The sequence below is a fragment of the Amblyomma maculatum genome, chromosome 4 (genome assembly GCF_055883805.1).
Source record: "Amblyomma maculatum isolate TAMU_Amacu chromosome 4, ASM5588380v1, whole genome shotgun sequence".
In the NCBI taxonomy this organism is placed as follows: Eukaryota; Metazoa; Arthropoda; class Arachnida; order Ixodida; family Ixodidae; genus Amblyomma; species Amblyomma maculatum.
Window position 1 is genome coordinate 75,750,377 of NC_139347.1, and position 15,423 is coordinate 75,765,799.

Below are 15,423 nucleotides of genomic sequence, written 5' to 3' on the forward strand. Positions count from 1 at the left end.
ATGACGTCACATCCGGTGACAACTTTTAAGGAGCGGACATTCCTGTGCCGACATACACTATTAAGGCTTTCGCCTTAATAAAACACGCTCATCTCAAGACCCCCTTTAAGGAGACTCGATTCTCACCTCGTCACGCGCATTTACAGGCACGACATTTTTGCGCAGCCAGCAAGTGCAAAGGGACACGCACCCGACCTGGATCCATTATCGAAGAGTTATCGTCGGAGAGCCCTTAGAAGAACTTCTTCCAAGGTCACGGCACGCATTTCGTTATATTGAGTGTCCACTGAGCAGGAGTTCGATAAACGAGAGAAAAAATACTACATGCTTCTGCATGAGATTTTTAAAATAATCCGAGAATACGGTGAAAACAATATTTCGATATATAGGATAAATCAATATATCGTATATAATACTATGGAGATCGACTGTAAAGGTGCGTTATTTTTTTTCTTTTGAAAATCGAAAAATTACTTACGATGGCATTGTACCTTTATTACGAAGTCTCTAACCAGCAGACGACTGGACGTTTGTTTTGCTAAACCAGGACACAAAACTAGACATCTCTAGAAACATAGCCCTTATAGTTTCGTAGTGCAAGAACAAAGTCAGATAATCGAAGAAAACGCTCCATTAGGCTAAAAATGAGAGAAAAAGAACATAATTTCCGATGTGCCTGTATACCTTACACGCACATATTTATTTCGAGGATAATTTCTGATACCCACAGACATATTTAAGTGGGTTAGCTTTCGGGAAGACATTGATTGCCACACAGTTCCCTGGTCAGCAGCAAAGGCATCTCATCTACTTAATAAGCGCCAACATGACCCCGTCGCCCACGGTCAATATGCACGTATGCACACGTTCATCCTTGGAGAGTTTTTCAATGACCTTCCGCAGTGCGTCGACTACTGAATCGGATATGGACTCGTCGTACACGCGTCCTCGCCAAAGGACCTGGAAAAACAAAATTTACAAAACAAAAAACATGTTTCTCTTTGTTGCAATAACGGCTACAAGCTAACACGACACATCAGCGACTGTTTCGCGGTTGTGATTGTCTGTGGTGTCATATGCCGCAGCTTCACATGACTACAGGCCGAACATTTAGAATAAAAACTTAGGTTTAGGCTCCAAAAAGGGTGCTCAGAGTATAGCTCATGGACACCAAACGGGTAACTGCTGATACTGAAAATTTTAGCAAGAGGGTGATTGAATTTAGGTTTGTACATCGGGCACAATACATGCCGCAATATCAAAGAAGCACCATTTGCAATCATGCGAAAGGTGCAAATCATAGGACAATCTTCATCCATGCAGTAAGTAAATGTATCTATTTTTGCATACACGAGACGCCTCAGCGTCCCAAATACGCTGTCACCTATGTTGCGAGTACATGGTGCGTGAGTAGGTATTGAGGATTTCGTCCGAACATTCAAGTTCTTGGTTCACAAGCACGCGATATTTCGTTGGAGAGGGCAGATTGACCTCCGTGGCGTTTTTTATGACCAATTGGAAACGCGGTGCCATATGAGTAGTTGCCACTTGCAGTATTCTGCTGTGAAATGGCAGTAGATAGTTGCATAGAAATGGTTCTTTCTAAACTTTCTGTTCACGTGGTTTTGTGCGATTATTATTTACATGGCTGCCGTCGAGACAGTGTTCCCCGCAGCCCTTTGACTTCACCTGGCGTTGCCATGCGTGGTATGGCACAAAACCGAAGAGCATCCGAAAGCGATGCAGACCTGTATATTGAGGGCCGTTTAAACAACTTCGGGAATTTCTAGGCACTAACATCAATAAGTCAATGAGATGCATTTTTTAGGCTTTACATTAATAACACGCAATTTAGGTTCACATAAGAAAAACGCGTGAATACGATCGCCTAAAAAATAGCAGTTTTCCTAAACTCTGCTCTATACATATGGCCGACCGACACGTAATACCTGAACGTCGCCGTTCAAAGGCTGTCAAGCTTAATCAATTCTTCTATCTACGGTTAATTGTCCAAAAACCTTTATCGAAATGGTTTGCACCGTACATTGCTTTGGCAGGCATTCTGCGCTTGGCTGCACTTTTGCAGGTTTCGACCCACGCTGCATGCCGCTCTTACTGGGTGAAACTTATCACGTACAGCATAACACACTGAGCGGCATTGCCTCCTTTTTTTGTTAGAACTACAGAAATGTCTCACCGCAATTAATCAATCCTGGCTGATAAAACAGGCACTTACGTTGTCAAGCGCGATGATTCCGCCTTTCCTCACTAGCTTCAGGCAGCGTTCGTAATAGTCGTCATACTCTTCTTTTACAGCGTCGATGAAGGCAAAATCAAAGCTTCCCGACTGCCCCTCGGAGATCAAGGCGTCTGAAGGTGTTGAAAATAAAAATAAAAATGTTTCGCTCAAGGTGAGGGGCATAGCTGCCCAACCAAAATCTTAACGCGACAACGTTAAAGCTCTGTTCTACAGAAAGTATTTAGCAACGGTGTTATGAGCAACAAAAAAAAAAAAAAAAACCGCTAGCACGGCTACGGAAGGTGCTAGTTAACAGGTTGACTGATTGGTCGAAAGGTTGTTTGGCTTCACAGGGCCACACGACAGGGTCACGTTGGAAGGAGCTACCAACACAGGTAACTATTTTGAGATGGAAGAGTGTCAAATGGGAAGCAATTGATCCTTCCTCACCTCACGCCTACAGCCAACCACGCAGACACGTCCCTGTGGCTTTATCAAAGCAGAGCTTTCTTTCACATACATGGGTGCCATTGTCACTGCATACTGATAAGTATGAGCGAGATAATAGATGCAAAAAAAAAGAATTAGTGATTAAGCGAATGATAAAGTGCATGTACATGAACGAGGATCCGGAAGTGGAGCCGCAGACGGAACCCGTTAACATTTTCGCGCTTGACGGCGCACCTTAGGTGTCCCCCCAATTTCTGCACAAAATGTTAACAGAAAGTGGAAAAGTAAAATCTGTTAATTAGGCGACACCCATTTAAATAATTTGAAGCTAAGCCAATCGAGCGTCTAATACGGGCTTCTTCACAGCTGAGGGAAAATTTTATCATCAGCTCTATAAGTGGGCGGAGGCTTCAGAATCCTGAAGCTGGTCATGAAAAATTATCGACGTTATTATTAATACTATCAATATATAATAACTATATCGAACTACTGATGGTAAGAAAACATTTGATAGAACTATTGATAATATAAGATAAGAATTCGCACAGCACGCATTTATCGCTGCAGCATAACCTGGGCGACATTTCCGCCCATACCGAGAACTGAGTAACGATGATAGGGCTCTCCAATTTACCCAGACCTCGGATACTGACCTCCCCAGACATAGTTTCTATAGATGTATATATGATATCAAGGTACCACAAAAAAAAAAAAAACCTGGTTGTGCTGATGATAGCGACCGGCATCGCCCATAAGGTTTCCAATCGACCATAGACGCACTGCTAATCGAGAGTAGTTCAGGAGTGAAATTGCAAGAAACAATAACTTCAGTAGTTGTGTTCGCCCATGTGCGTGGCATTCGGAGTTGAGCTGCATGCTGCTGCCTACAGAGCAGCAGACACTCCCGGTTGGACTAGGTAAGCTAGCGCTCAGCGCTCAGCCACAGGATGCAGACTGTGCAGAGATCGCACAGCCTCAATGATTGCCAACACTTCAGTGATATGAAAATAATAGTGGCGATTTGATTGATGACATCATGGAAAATAGGCTCACATAATAAGCTGCTGTGACTTGGATTCTCGTGCAACCGAGATGAACGACGTTGTTAGAGTTCGTGACGAACTACTTTCGTCCACTTTTAGGAGCCCACTGATTGTTTATCTTTTCTCCTTTTGTTTCTATCGTTTGTATATTTATCTGTAACTTGTAAAGATATCAGTAGCGGTATTGATATCGATGGTTATTTTACTATAACGGTTGCTCACGGGGAAAACAATTATAGATTGTTTAAAGCAGGTATCGAAAATATCAATAATAGCCAATTTATCATTATTTTTGCATCACTACCTCAACACCGCTTCGACACACTATGCTGAATGCAAATGTAGATATGCTCACCGAGAGACTGTATGCCGTCACCAATCCGTAAGTCGATTTTGTGGTCGACACCAGCCTGCGTCGAGCATGCGCATGTCCAGGTTCCCAAATGAGCAACGTCGGGCGTTGGTTTGTGCGAAAGGAAGAAAGAACGAAAAAAGTACGAAAACAAAATTGCACTGAGATTAACTGACCGGGCGTCCTTCCAAAACGTGCTGGATAATACGCTATATAAAAGCGGTGTTTAGAGCAAATTAAACTTTTACTACTGTAGATACAGCCCAGAGCTTCTCCTCTCTTTGCACGCTTGGCATTCATGCCTTCATGTATATTGATTAAATAAATAAATAATATATGGCGTGCGTCCAGCTGCTAGTAAACCAGTGCTGATCATGACAAGTTACAAATTTATGAAAGTCGAACTTGAAAGTTTGTTCCTCATTTCTTCGTTTTTCTTGGGCCCGTTTTTGTTATACTTTGGTAGTATTAATGCTTATAATCGTGATAAATTATGCTTCCACATAGTTAGAGTGAACCTCTCTAATAATGTATAAATTCTTGCTAAAATCATCTGCTTCTACAAAGTATGAGCGTACCTCTTTAAAGAAGGGTATCCCAACGTCAGTGAACTCATGATTGGTGTCAAGGCCAACCACGACGCCGTCTGGTGGCAGTGCTAGGGCAGCAGACAAAGCACTGAGACCCGTGAACACGCCTGTAGAAAATCATCTTTACCTGAGATATGGCTCGTGACACGTCCGCTTATGCTTACAAAAATTACAGTATACGCAGTCTGTAGGCAACCTATGAAGTCTTAAAAACAATTTTGCATGTGCACTTTTCCTCTCACTTCACCAAGAATTCCCACCTGCATGATAAGCAAAAAAGAAAAGGAAATGTCTTAGCACCGAAGAAATACAGAAACCGACCTTCTGTAACAAACTGAGTCTCGGACGATCGGAGACATATATCGCACAACGACTTCAGTTAGCCGAGCCAGTGCTCACTGAAGACAAAAATACGCCACTTATCTTCAAGGCCATCAGGAATGTAACTCTACAGCTGGTGGAAGTGACGCGACGTCTAGGGACTGTAAAAGTTTGAAGCCCGGCACGCATGGAGCGCTTTTTTTTTTTTACTCACGGATGCATTTCGCATTTGAAACACACGCAGCACATGCCGGCATACTTGCACTATCACAGGGTATATGTTCCCGCTTCTTTCACTTGTAACGGAACGGCCGCGTACCTTATACACGCGGCACGTATTCGCAGGCAAGAAAAAATAAAGAAAGAAGAAAAGGCTCCATGCTGGTCGACAGCCTGGCGCCTTATACGATGACAACACCATGGAATCTTGATAGATGCCGGTTGCACATAATGGCACACATGCACGACATCAGTTCTCACGAGTCCCACCGAATAGTGATTCTTTGCCCCGCGTAGTTACTGATAGTTGGGTTTATGCACATATGGGTGCGCATGTCCACGCAAATAAATTTCCGGCGCTTGCGCACCCTGTATTGAAGTGTGCACTTCACAAATTCAAGGCAAGTATTGAATGGCAATAGTTTGTTTACAAAATGCCTCAACTACCCGCGAAGGCTATAGATTAGCTATATTTGGCCAGGCTAGCATAGCACGCATACAAATTCTCGGTTAGGAAAATTTGGGTTCAAAAATGCGCGAATCAATTGACTTATCTTCACTTGCCGAGGATCGAAATGCCAGTCGCCGCGTTGAATTCAAAGGCGGCGGCGCACTTTACAGACAAGGCGCCTAAATCTCCTACCGTATAGTAATGAGCACTGCAGAAAAAGGCCTTTCGTGCTCGTTTCTAGGCGCTGTGTCCGACCTCAAGTAGTCAAAAAGGGGATAACTACATTAAGGAGCAGTTCCCCCCGAAATTTCTTAGAATGTGGTGTACGGAAACTCACCTCAAACATTATGTCGTATTGTTTAAGCATTCTTTCGCTTGGTATTTAGAAAGTCCTAGCTGCTGCCGAAGTTATGCGTTCGTGCTGAATAAGACGAGGTGGCCACAATATCCAATATGAAATAGGCCGACGGCCGACCGTCGGTAGACGACTGGCGAGAGCTCGGCAGCCGACATTCTCGGCCAGCTAACACAGGCTCAAAGGCGGGCCCTGGTTGGTTAATAGTTGGCCAAATCGGCAAATGGAAGGAAATTAGTCGGCAACCAATGCTCGGCAGCAGAGTATGGCCGTCACTAGGGCCGTGGTTGGCCACACATGAGGTTGGTCAAGTACTTTGAGCCAGCATCGGCAAATGGTGGGAAATGAGTGGGCACCCGATGCTTGGCAGCCAAACATGGTCCAAAGTAGGGCCGTGGTGGACTGCCCACGAGGTTGTGCAAGTAGCATGTGTTTTAGCAAATGCGAACACGAGGAGGATATATGAGCTTAGTGAAAGTTGATTTTCGGTATGTGTGTGCGAGCAGCGCGATGATGTCTCATAGTGTTTTTGGTGCGCACTGTTCTTCGTACGATAGACATGATGAACCTGGCCTCCTTGGCACTGTCTGTGTTAAATATGTTCACTGCCAGACATCTGCTCTTTGCAGTCCGCTGTCATAAGCAGCCACTGAATTTGTTTCAGCTTTGCAAAATAATCTGAGGGCCACAATTTTATTTTGCACGAAGAACGTGCATGTCTTTTTGGCAACGTTACGTACTCGCATTTGAAACTATTCAGACAATGTTTTGCACTGCTAGGGTAAACACTGTCTGCAAGGTCGGCCGCCTACCTTGGTTAGACCTCGGCCAAACCTTGTTAACCTTACGCGGACCTTGTCCGACTACGCTGCTTGTCCCTGCCAGGCCTGAATAGGGCCACCATAGGCCCTACTATATAGGCCGGCCTAAGGCCAATAACCAAAAACGAGCTCGGTCCAATCTTGATGGCCTGGTCTAGGTCAAGGTCGATCATTATGCATGTCGACGTTCCTCCAACGTAGGACCACTGTCAATTTTTCAGTGGGGATTGAACTTAATGCTGTTGTACGGTTCCTGAACATGAGCGTTTGTAACGCTGGCTGAAAAACCGATGTAGCAGTGGTCTCTAGCTGTACATCTGTCTTACTAGCTTCCGGATACAGGAACACGAAACATTTTTGTTATGGCGTTAGGCTCGAAGACAAATTTTCTCTCTAAACAGGTATGCAAAAAATTCCCACCGTGGCAAATTGGCGAGAGCAAAGTTACATTATAAGCATAGATGACAGTTCGCACGTAATGAAAACAAATATCTTAACATAACCACTAACAATATGGTACTAAGAACAGTTGTTACCTATCTCAAGGTATTTCTTAGCACCAGTGGCTCGCAGCAAAAGCTCGAACAAATTCAGAGTGGGCGGGTCAGACAACATCTCTCCGAGGTGGCCGAAAATTTCCCAGGTCCTCTGTTATGAAGAGTGAAGTTGTGAAAGGTTATTCTGTCAGTGAAAAAAAGAAAAGCATTCATATCCTATAACCGTAAGCACAACACACAGAGAAATGACTGCAGGTAAACATTCTTAGCGTGCACTAACTTTTGCTTAGGGCAGGAATGCGAAAATCGTTTTCTTAATGCTGCTGATTACGTTGCTGCATGTGAGGGTATTTTATTTTTGTTCATTTTTATCCTTTTCTTCACTCATTACTACCATTGTTGTCCTTTCCGTCAGCATCCTGCGGCGTCCGTACGCTAGTCGAGGGGAATTACAAACACGTTCTCAGGAGGAACACTGCAGCAGGACGAACCTGTATCGACGGGTCAAAGGAGAAGGTTTGGTGCCCAGGTACCTCTTTGTAGGCCAGGTGTTCAGCACATTTTTGCTTTTCGCGGCGTATCTTACCCATTCTTGCGCATCGCCCGCAAGATTATAGGCTGCGGCGCCCGTTACCGGAGATTGTTGCCTCCACCGAAGTAGCGTGCAGAGTTTTTGTTTTTTGTTATTGCATGGAGGTCGTCTCATGTGTTGAAGCGAATGAATTCGGCATCTCTCTGATGCGGTCAATATGCCACCACACTGCACCGTACTTCGTCTTCGTATCTCGGTCGCAGAGAGGCACGTTGCATTGCTCCCCTCTTCGAAAGAGGTTGCTCGACGCTGGCAGTGAACATAAGCTCGATACGCACAGGGGGAACAGGGAACACAAAGCTGGACACACAAAAGATCTCTGCCTTTCATTGTACGGTTTCATACGAACAACGTGAATAGTGTCAGTGCATCAGCGCCGCCGTGGTGAGGATTGTTGATTCGGGGGAACAATGCAGTAGTTCACATTATTAATTACGGAGAAAAATAACCACGACTTCAGACTGTACAAAGGGCAAGAAGAGGACAGGACTGGCGGAAGCCGCCATTATTTTTCCCCACAACCATTTCGTACCAACTGACCCAAAACTTTCCCTTATTGAATCTTATCGTGTTAGTAATACGCTGAATGACTTCGATGGGTCAAGGTAACGGCGAAGTAGCTTCTCAGAAAGTCCTCGACGGTACACTCGTGTCCAGATCCATACAAGATCACTAGGTTCATAGTGGACGTCACGTCGTCGGAAGTTGTACCGATTGGCATTACGGTGTTGTTGGCGCTGGATACGACACAGTGTGAGCTGGAATGCTTATTCGGCTCTTTGGAGCAATATGTCGGCGCAGGCGCTGGCGGCGTTGTCGCCTTGGCCTATAGAGGTAGCATATAGCGTCCAACGTTGTGGTGACGGGATGAGGGTAGCTGAAATGACGCAAGACGCCTTTTTTCCTATTAAGCCGGATTGTATGCAAAAGTTGCATACGAAAGAACTTCATCCCACCTGTGATGTTCCATGTCGACTTACATAGATATCACATCGAAAAGGGTTATGTTGAGGCGCTCAGTCAGTTCGTTTGCGGATGATAAGCAGCAGTTTTACGATGACTTTTATGGGTAAGATTGAAGAGACTGCGTTAGTTTGGTCGTAAATGCTGTCCCGCGGTCCGTAATAATAACCGATGGTGCACTGTGGTGCAGTACGATAGTCCTAAGAAACAACTGGGCCACTTTAGCAAAAGTTAAACGGGGAAATGGCTGTATCTTGGCATATTGCGTTAAGTATTCCGTCGCCACTATGAACTATCTGTTTCCTGATGCGAGACGCGACAAGCAATCTGTGACGTTGTGCTTACGGCCGCACTTTTTTCACAACCGTAATGTCGTATTAGAGAGATTTAGCTTACCGCGATCCGCTACCGTGATCCGCCACCGCGCGTTCCACTGCACGTGCACAGATCCCCTTGACGCCGATAGATGGCGCCACATATTTGATGCCGGCACATATACCTGCCACGTCGGGACCAATCAGCTTGTGCGCCCCGCCCACGCGCGATAAATGGTCCCGAGAAAACTCAAGTTTTTTCCACCGCTGGAGGAACGATTCGAGTGGAGATTGCTTTCTGAAAAGAAAAACAGGCCTTGAGGGCCGCTTGGAGTAGAAGTTCGAGTGAAGGCGTGTTTGTGAATACGGCGCTAAATCTTGGAGCCAGAGGCTCCAGCTTTTCAGCCATCCGGAGGGGTCTTTGAGGCCTACTAACCAACATAACAAATGGCAGTTACCCACAGCTGTAAAAGGACGGCCGTATAGACATAGGCTGAGAACTTGCTTGTCGCGAAAACTACCGTCAGAGATTCCTTTGCTGTGGTTGAGTAGTTCGTCTGCTTCTATAAAAGAGAGTGGCTTGCGTGAGCTATAACTTTCTCAGTGCCGTCTTGCCACCGAATCAGAATGGCACCAAGCCCAAATTACTGGCATCGGTGTGAATATCCGTGGCACATTGTCATCCAAATGGGCGAGCATCGGGGTGGCCTGCAGTCCGCCTGCGTATAGCTCGTTGAAGACATCCCCTTGATCATGTGTCACGCAAAAGGAATAATGTCTAGGGTAAGAAGCGTAATAGGCACGGTAGTCGCTGAAAAATTCTCGACGAAACGCCTCTAATAGGCAGAGCCCCAGTGACCTTCTAACGGACTTTTTTTGGTTGGGCGCGGGAACGTTTCTAGAGCAGCAGTCTTCTCGGGATCTGGTTTCACTCCCTTAACACTAATAATATTGTCAAAAAAGCGGAGCTCCTCGATCCCGAAATCACATTTTTTTTGTTTTATCGCCAGTTGCCGGAGGTGTTCACCGGCATCAGGTCGCACCCCAAACCTGTTCATGCAATTCCAACGAAACGTCCGCGCCAAATTTTCGAGAGCGAAGTAGACATCATGGAGCTTTTTTTGCTCATCCAAGTTGTTGCAGTTGACGACACGTTAAAATTTTTCTAGCCAATTTCCAGCGTTCTCAAAAAGCTCGCCATGGAAGCATTGGGGCGTTCGTAACAGGAGGACAATGAATTGGTGGGGCGAGCTCCCTCCGTTAGCGGCAGTGGTCGTGTTCGATTTGTGCATGATGGCTAATGGTGACCCGGACGTGTATTGCCAAACCATATCCCGTAGGCGCACTGGAGCAGACGACCCTTTCAGTGAGTTAAACGGCGGTTGTTCCTGAAAGGTCTTTCTGAACGCAACGCAAAGGTAACATACACTCACTCACTGTAAACGGCAATTGATGCTGAAAGACTGTAAACGGCGATTGTTGCTGAAAGATGTCAGTGAACGCAACCTAAAGGTAACATACACTTACTGAGGCAGGAAATGATTATGGGGAAGGTAATTGCTTAGTGTAACTGTTGTCATGCCAATTGCTACCTAAAGGCGTCTGTGAACGCAATCTAAAGGTAACATACACTCGCAGAGGCAGGAATGATTATGGGGAAGGTAATTGCTTAGTGTAACTGTTGTCTTACCAATTGTTACCTAAAGGCGTCTGTGAACGCAATCTAAAGGTAGCATACACTCACTGAAGGCAGGATATAATTACGGTGAAGGCAATTGCAAAAAAAAAAAAGATTCAGAAAAAACATTTTCAACACAGTAGTCGATCAGATGTTTAAGTGGCATCAGAGCAGAGATGGGTGGTGTTAATGTATTGCGCCACCAAAACAACGGGAACGGCGGTCTTTAAATGCGTTCTTATTCGTTTTAGACAATATATCCACTATCAGTCGCCAAGGAGCGCTGCTCAGAGGAATCACGTGCCAGAGCGTCGTCTGCTCGAGTGCTCCTACGGGATACTAATAGGCGACCAGGACAAAGGCCCGAACTTTGGCGAATTACGTTGGAGACGGCGGCTCGCACTGCGGTGAGCCGGGGTAAAATCCGTGTTGATTGACGGATGCCCTTGATGGGTGGGGCTCAGGAAAAGGGGAATCCTACCAAGCACTTCCAGCCGAAAACGTAATTAGTACAAGGCGGCGGTAATAAGCGCTATGAATCCGGCAGAAGGCACTGATGCAGTAAATATGGTACCACACTATACCGTATTTCGTACTCGTCTTCCTAGTTCGGTCGCAGAGAGGCACGTTGCATTATAGCGGAGCTTTTGAATACCACTGAGGCTACTTGGCACTCAATAAATTGTGGTGCTGCGGGACAGCCTCTGCTGTCAGCCGGTTGTTCCGTTAGGCCTCTATTGAGAGTCGGTCCAAACGGTAGCGTCGATTGGGGGACACGTCGGTCCTCCGAACTCGCACATATGGAGGTGTTGTCGCCGATGCAGCAACAGGCAGATAACTCATTGTACAATGGTTTAGTCTCACGGCAGAAATGAAAACTCGCATTCTGTATGGGGGATCTAAAACGCATTTTTACACGTTGCCAGCTGGCTATATAGAAGACTCGCTCCTTGCATGGTAATAGTGTGACAGGCCAGAGAGACACAAAGAAATGAGATGTTTAGCTTACCGTGATTCGCGATCCGCCACCGTGACCGTTTACCGCGTTTGGGCGGGGTACAAGCTGATTGGTCCTGACGCGGCAGGTCTATGTGCCGACATCAAGTATGTGGCGCCATCTATCGACGTCAAGGGGATCTGGGCATGCGCAGTGCAACGTGCGGTGGTGGATCGCGGATAGCGGTAAGCTAAATTAACCTCTCTAATGAGAGCGCATTTGACGGGGTTCTTTAGGAGCCCAATCCCTAGCTTGGAATTACCACCTGGCCTCCTAATAACGCTTTTTTCTAACGCACATGCATTGGTGTTGGGCAGAACAAGCTGCATAGCTGGGCATTATGCTGCTTTTATTGCCGGCGTAGACGGTGCAGCATCAGCGGTCATTCCGCAGAGCTAAGGCTGAAGCGGATTACGCTCTTAACGTTAGCTCGGGCGGCGGCTCGACGTCAGAGTAGGGTAGACCCAGCCATTTTCGTCGCTGAGTGAGATGATGATCGACGGCGTAACAAGACAGATCTGTGGCGGGTATCGAAAACATCGCAGCAAAGAGAGGCGCTGGAGACAACGCATAGAGGGCGGACATTAAACTTTCGCAACTGTCATCTCACACAAAGCTCATGCTACAGGAGGGCCACACTGCACATAGCATAGAGATCGTCACCGCGAAGCCGCGACTGCTTGGCTCGGCAGTCGCCTAAATTACATATTTCTTTACCGCTATGCTTTTTTTCTGCAATGAATATTGGAAAGCTACAGCTTCGTAATATGATACACCTTTATTAGACCAAAAGGTGGACCAGTAAGTGGAAATATTACCTAAACGAAGGAATTCGCTTATGTAACCTTCTTTTTTCGGATAGTCAGCATGGAATTTCGCATGAGCAGGGAACAAAAAAATTCTAGAGGGCACTTTGGACCACTATACTTTAGCGATCAGGCGAAAGCCATTATAGCGCGGTGGATTGTAGCCCTCCACTACGCCACCTCTATCTATCTCTCTTTTTTCACTCCCACCTGCCTCCTTCCCTTTACGGCGGGGTACTTGTGTCCAAGAGAATTGTGACTGATACTGTGCTTTTATAACCTGTAAATCGATTTGAAATCCCGCTGATGCCTGTTGTATTAACGCCTCCTAGACATCTGGGTCTGCTTCTTGTTGCTGCGTGGTGCGGCGTTCGAGGAAGCAGCCAATGAAAGGCGCTGCATGGACGCCTGTGGGGTCAGCTTCGTATATGCATGAATCGCCTGGTGAGATCTCTCGTGACGGTTCATCGCGCGCCCCTTGTCGAACACGACCAGCATTTCATTGAACGCATCAAAGTTCACCGGCGCTCTATAATTCGTTTACAGGAAAGGAAAGGCGCAGCATCTGTTCCTCGCAGAATCCCGCTATCATCATCACGGTAGACAAGGAAAATTATGAAGAGCGTTTCACGATCAGGGGCGTGGCTCAGTGTTTAAGCGCTCGGCTGGGGATCCAAGGGTTGAAGGTTCGGTTCCCGGTAAAGACAAGGTTTATTAATTTATTTTTAATTCTCTTTCTCTCGAAAGCGTGACATTCTCTTCCGCCAGCCTGTGCCGAAAGCTCCTGTTGACAACGATGTGAGCTTAAAGGCTTTCGCCCTAACAGCGGGGCCCTGGTATCCATCTCGGGAGGTTCAAGTGCCAGTTTTTTGTAGTCTTCGAGTAATCAGAGGTGCTGCACGTGCTACACACCTCGATTCGGATGCCTGACACAGCTAAAAGGCATATTCATCCGATAAAGCCAACCGGATTACATGGAGTTTAAGGACGCAGCTTGGATCACCATACCATAGTCTCATATATTCAACATTATCCTCTCAGATCACATATACCCGTTCTGTCTTCCCGTTTCTCCCAATCAAATCAATCTATCAAGCCAAATTGTCGAATAAAGGGCTGCCCTAATCATTCGCCAGACTCTTCAGAGCACCCGATAAGTATCCCTGCGGGTGAGGAATCTCGGAGCAGGCGGGTATCTCTATTATCGGTTGATGAAACATACTCACCGCTTCCAGTTTCTTCAGGGTGGGGTGTATAGTCGAATGGCGAACGATGCACTGCGCAGCGTCGGCAGTGTTCAGGGAGGCCTTCGGAAAAGCGGCCATGGTGTGCTAAAGTTGTCTGGAAGAAGCGAAACCATTAAACAGCGAACGTGCGCGCTCGGTCATTCAGGCACACTGCGTCTGTGTATCTTCCATATGCTCCCTTAAGGGATAGTAGAACCGTTAGTCAAGAACTCTATTATAATAAAGGATTCAAATCTATGAAGCCATCAGATTAACTACGGTAACATTTTATGTCTCTGCTATATTCGTTATGATTGTTACATAGTTGCATATTGCCGATGAATGCTTATAGACAGACTCAGTGAAGTGCGGAGAACCTGACGGTACGATTTCATATGTCCGCTTTTTTTCCCGAAACCGGGCGTTCTCTCCCGGTGACCTTTGTGTTGTTTTCTACTTTTGAAATATACCACAGTCGCGCTGACGTGATCTAGCGCCCTAAACTTGGCGCTGTGCTCTGTCACGAGTTTTACCTGCCTTTCCAAATGCTTTATATGCAATACCTAAGACTTTTGGGATATTGGGCCCTTTTAGGCTCGTAGAATTCTAAAACCCTTTTAGATGCTTTTGGGAGCTGCTAAGTGCTTTGGATATACATGTAAGTATATGTACTCAGCTATAACGGCATATATAGCTGACCGACAGTGAAGGAACTCTTTTCATGTGTTTCCAGTTGGAAATAGCTTGTCGTTTCCATGTATTTCTGGCGTCAACTTTCACATGAACAGCTAGAGCCCGCGAGAGAATACTGTCTTTGCCCCCCCTGACCCCCTCCCCCCCCCCCCCCAAACACACACACAAATACAGAGAGGGGGGTGGGTAAAGCTAGGATATAGGGTGTGAGTGCCGAACACTCGCTGGACTACGACAGATGAAAGATGGTTGTTCTTTACTTCTTCACTGCTGGCCCCAAAATATAACAACTGCGTTTTCTGCCTGCTGTAGCCACCAAAGGGGATTGCGCGGTATACCTTTGGTTACCTTTGGTGTTCTGATGCTGAGCACGTTAAAGTTCGCAGGAGCGGACGCTTGGGTCGCGTAGTCCTACATAACGTCTTCCTTACACGAGCATGCCCTCCTTTTCAAGATATTTCTGTTAATTCGAATCTTTAGCTGTATTCCCAGTAACGAAAGGATCCTCGCCACGAAGTAGCTCACCTGTTGAGAGTAGAAAGGGTCCGTTCGCAACTAGTCCTCTGCGCCGAAACAATCTTCCACGATGAGCTTGGGAGAGGCTCTGTTTTTCCACATGCATCCAGCTATATGTATGCCTTGCGGGTTGTTAGCAAAAACGACACGGGTGTCGTGCGACGTCACAAACTAAGCCAGACGAGTCACCGCGCTGCTCGCGCTCTAACCAATTATTTCTTATCCGGACAGGTTTCATCCGTCCCCGCTCGTTTTACCTGTGAGGCAGGTTGCACTGTACTTTCGCTGCACGCCCGCAGT

At 46.3% G+C, this 15,423-nt stretch overlaps 1 protein-coding gene across 2 annotated transcripts; it reads right to left on the reverse strand.

The window, feature by feature from the left end:
* Positions 1–694: 694 nt before the first annotated feature.
* Positions 695–15,423, reverse strand: LOC146191452 (putative caffeoyl-CoA O-methyltransferase 2). 2 transcript variants are annotated; one of them, XM_084601991.1, is made up of 7 exons: positions 15,133–15,423; positions 13,915–14,029; positions 7,378–7,489; positions 4,663–4,781; positions 4,088–4,142; positions 2,237–2,370; positions 695–960 (listed from the first exon to the last, which is right to left on the reverse strand). In XM_084601991.1, exons 2-7 carry the CDS (start codon positions 14,011–14,013, stop codon positions 808–810), a joined length of 672 nt encoding a protein of 223 aa, XP_084458117.1. In that variant the 5' UTR covers positions 14,014–14,029; positions 15,133–15,423; the 3' UTR covers positions 695–807. The 2 variants fall into 2 exon arrangements, with proteins under 2 accessions (XP_084458117.1, XP_084458118.1); XM_084601992.1 differs by lacking the exons at positions 13,915–14,029; positions 15,133–15,423 and adding an exon at positions 9,290–9,328.

What these genes read in the sequence shown, in the direction of transcription:
- LOC146191452 (XM_084601991.1), bottom strand. Translation starts at nt 14,013, where the DNA reads ATGGCCGCTTTTCCGAAGGCCTCCCTGAACACTGCCGACGCTGCGCAG. An exon ending in CCCTGAAGAAACTGGAAGCG is followed by an intron (nt 7,490 to 13,914) that starts GTGAGTATGTTT and finishes TCTTCATAACAG; the next exon opens with AGGACCTGGGAAATTTTCGG. An exon ending in GGATACCCTTCTTTAAAGAG is followed by an intron (nt 4,143 to 4,662) that starts GTACGCTCATAC and finishes TGCTCGACGCAG; the next exon opens with GCTGGTGTCGACCACAAAAT.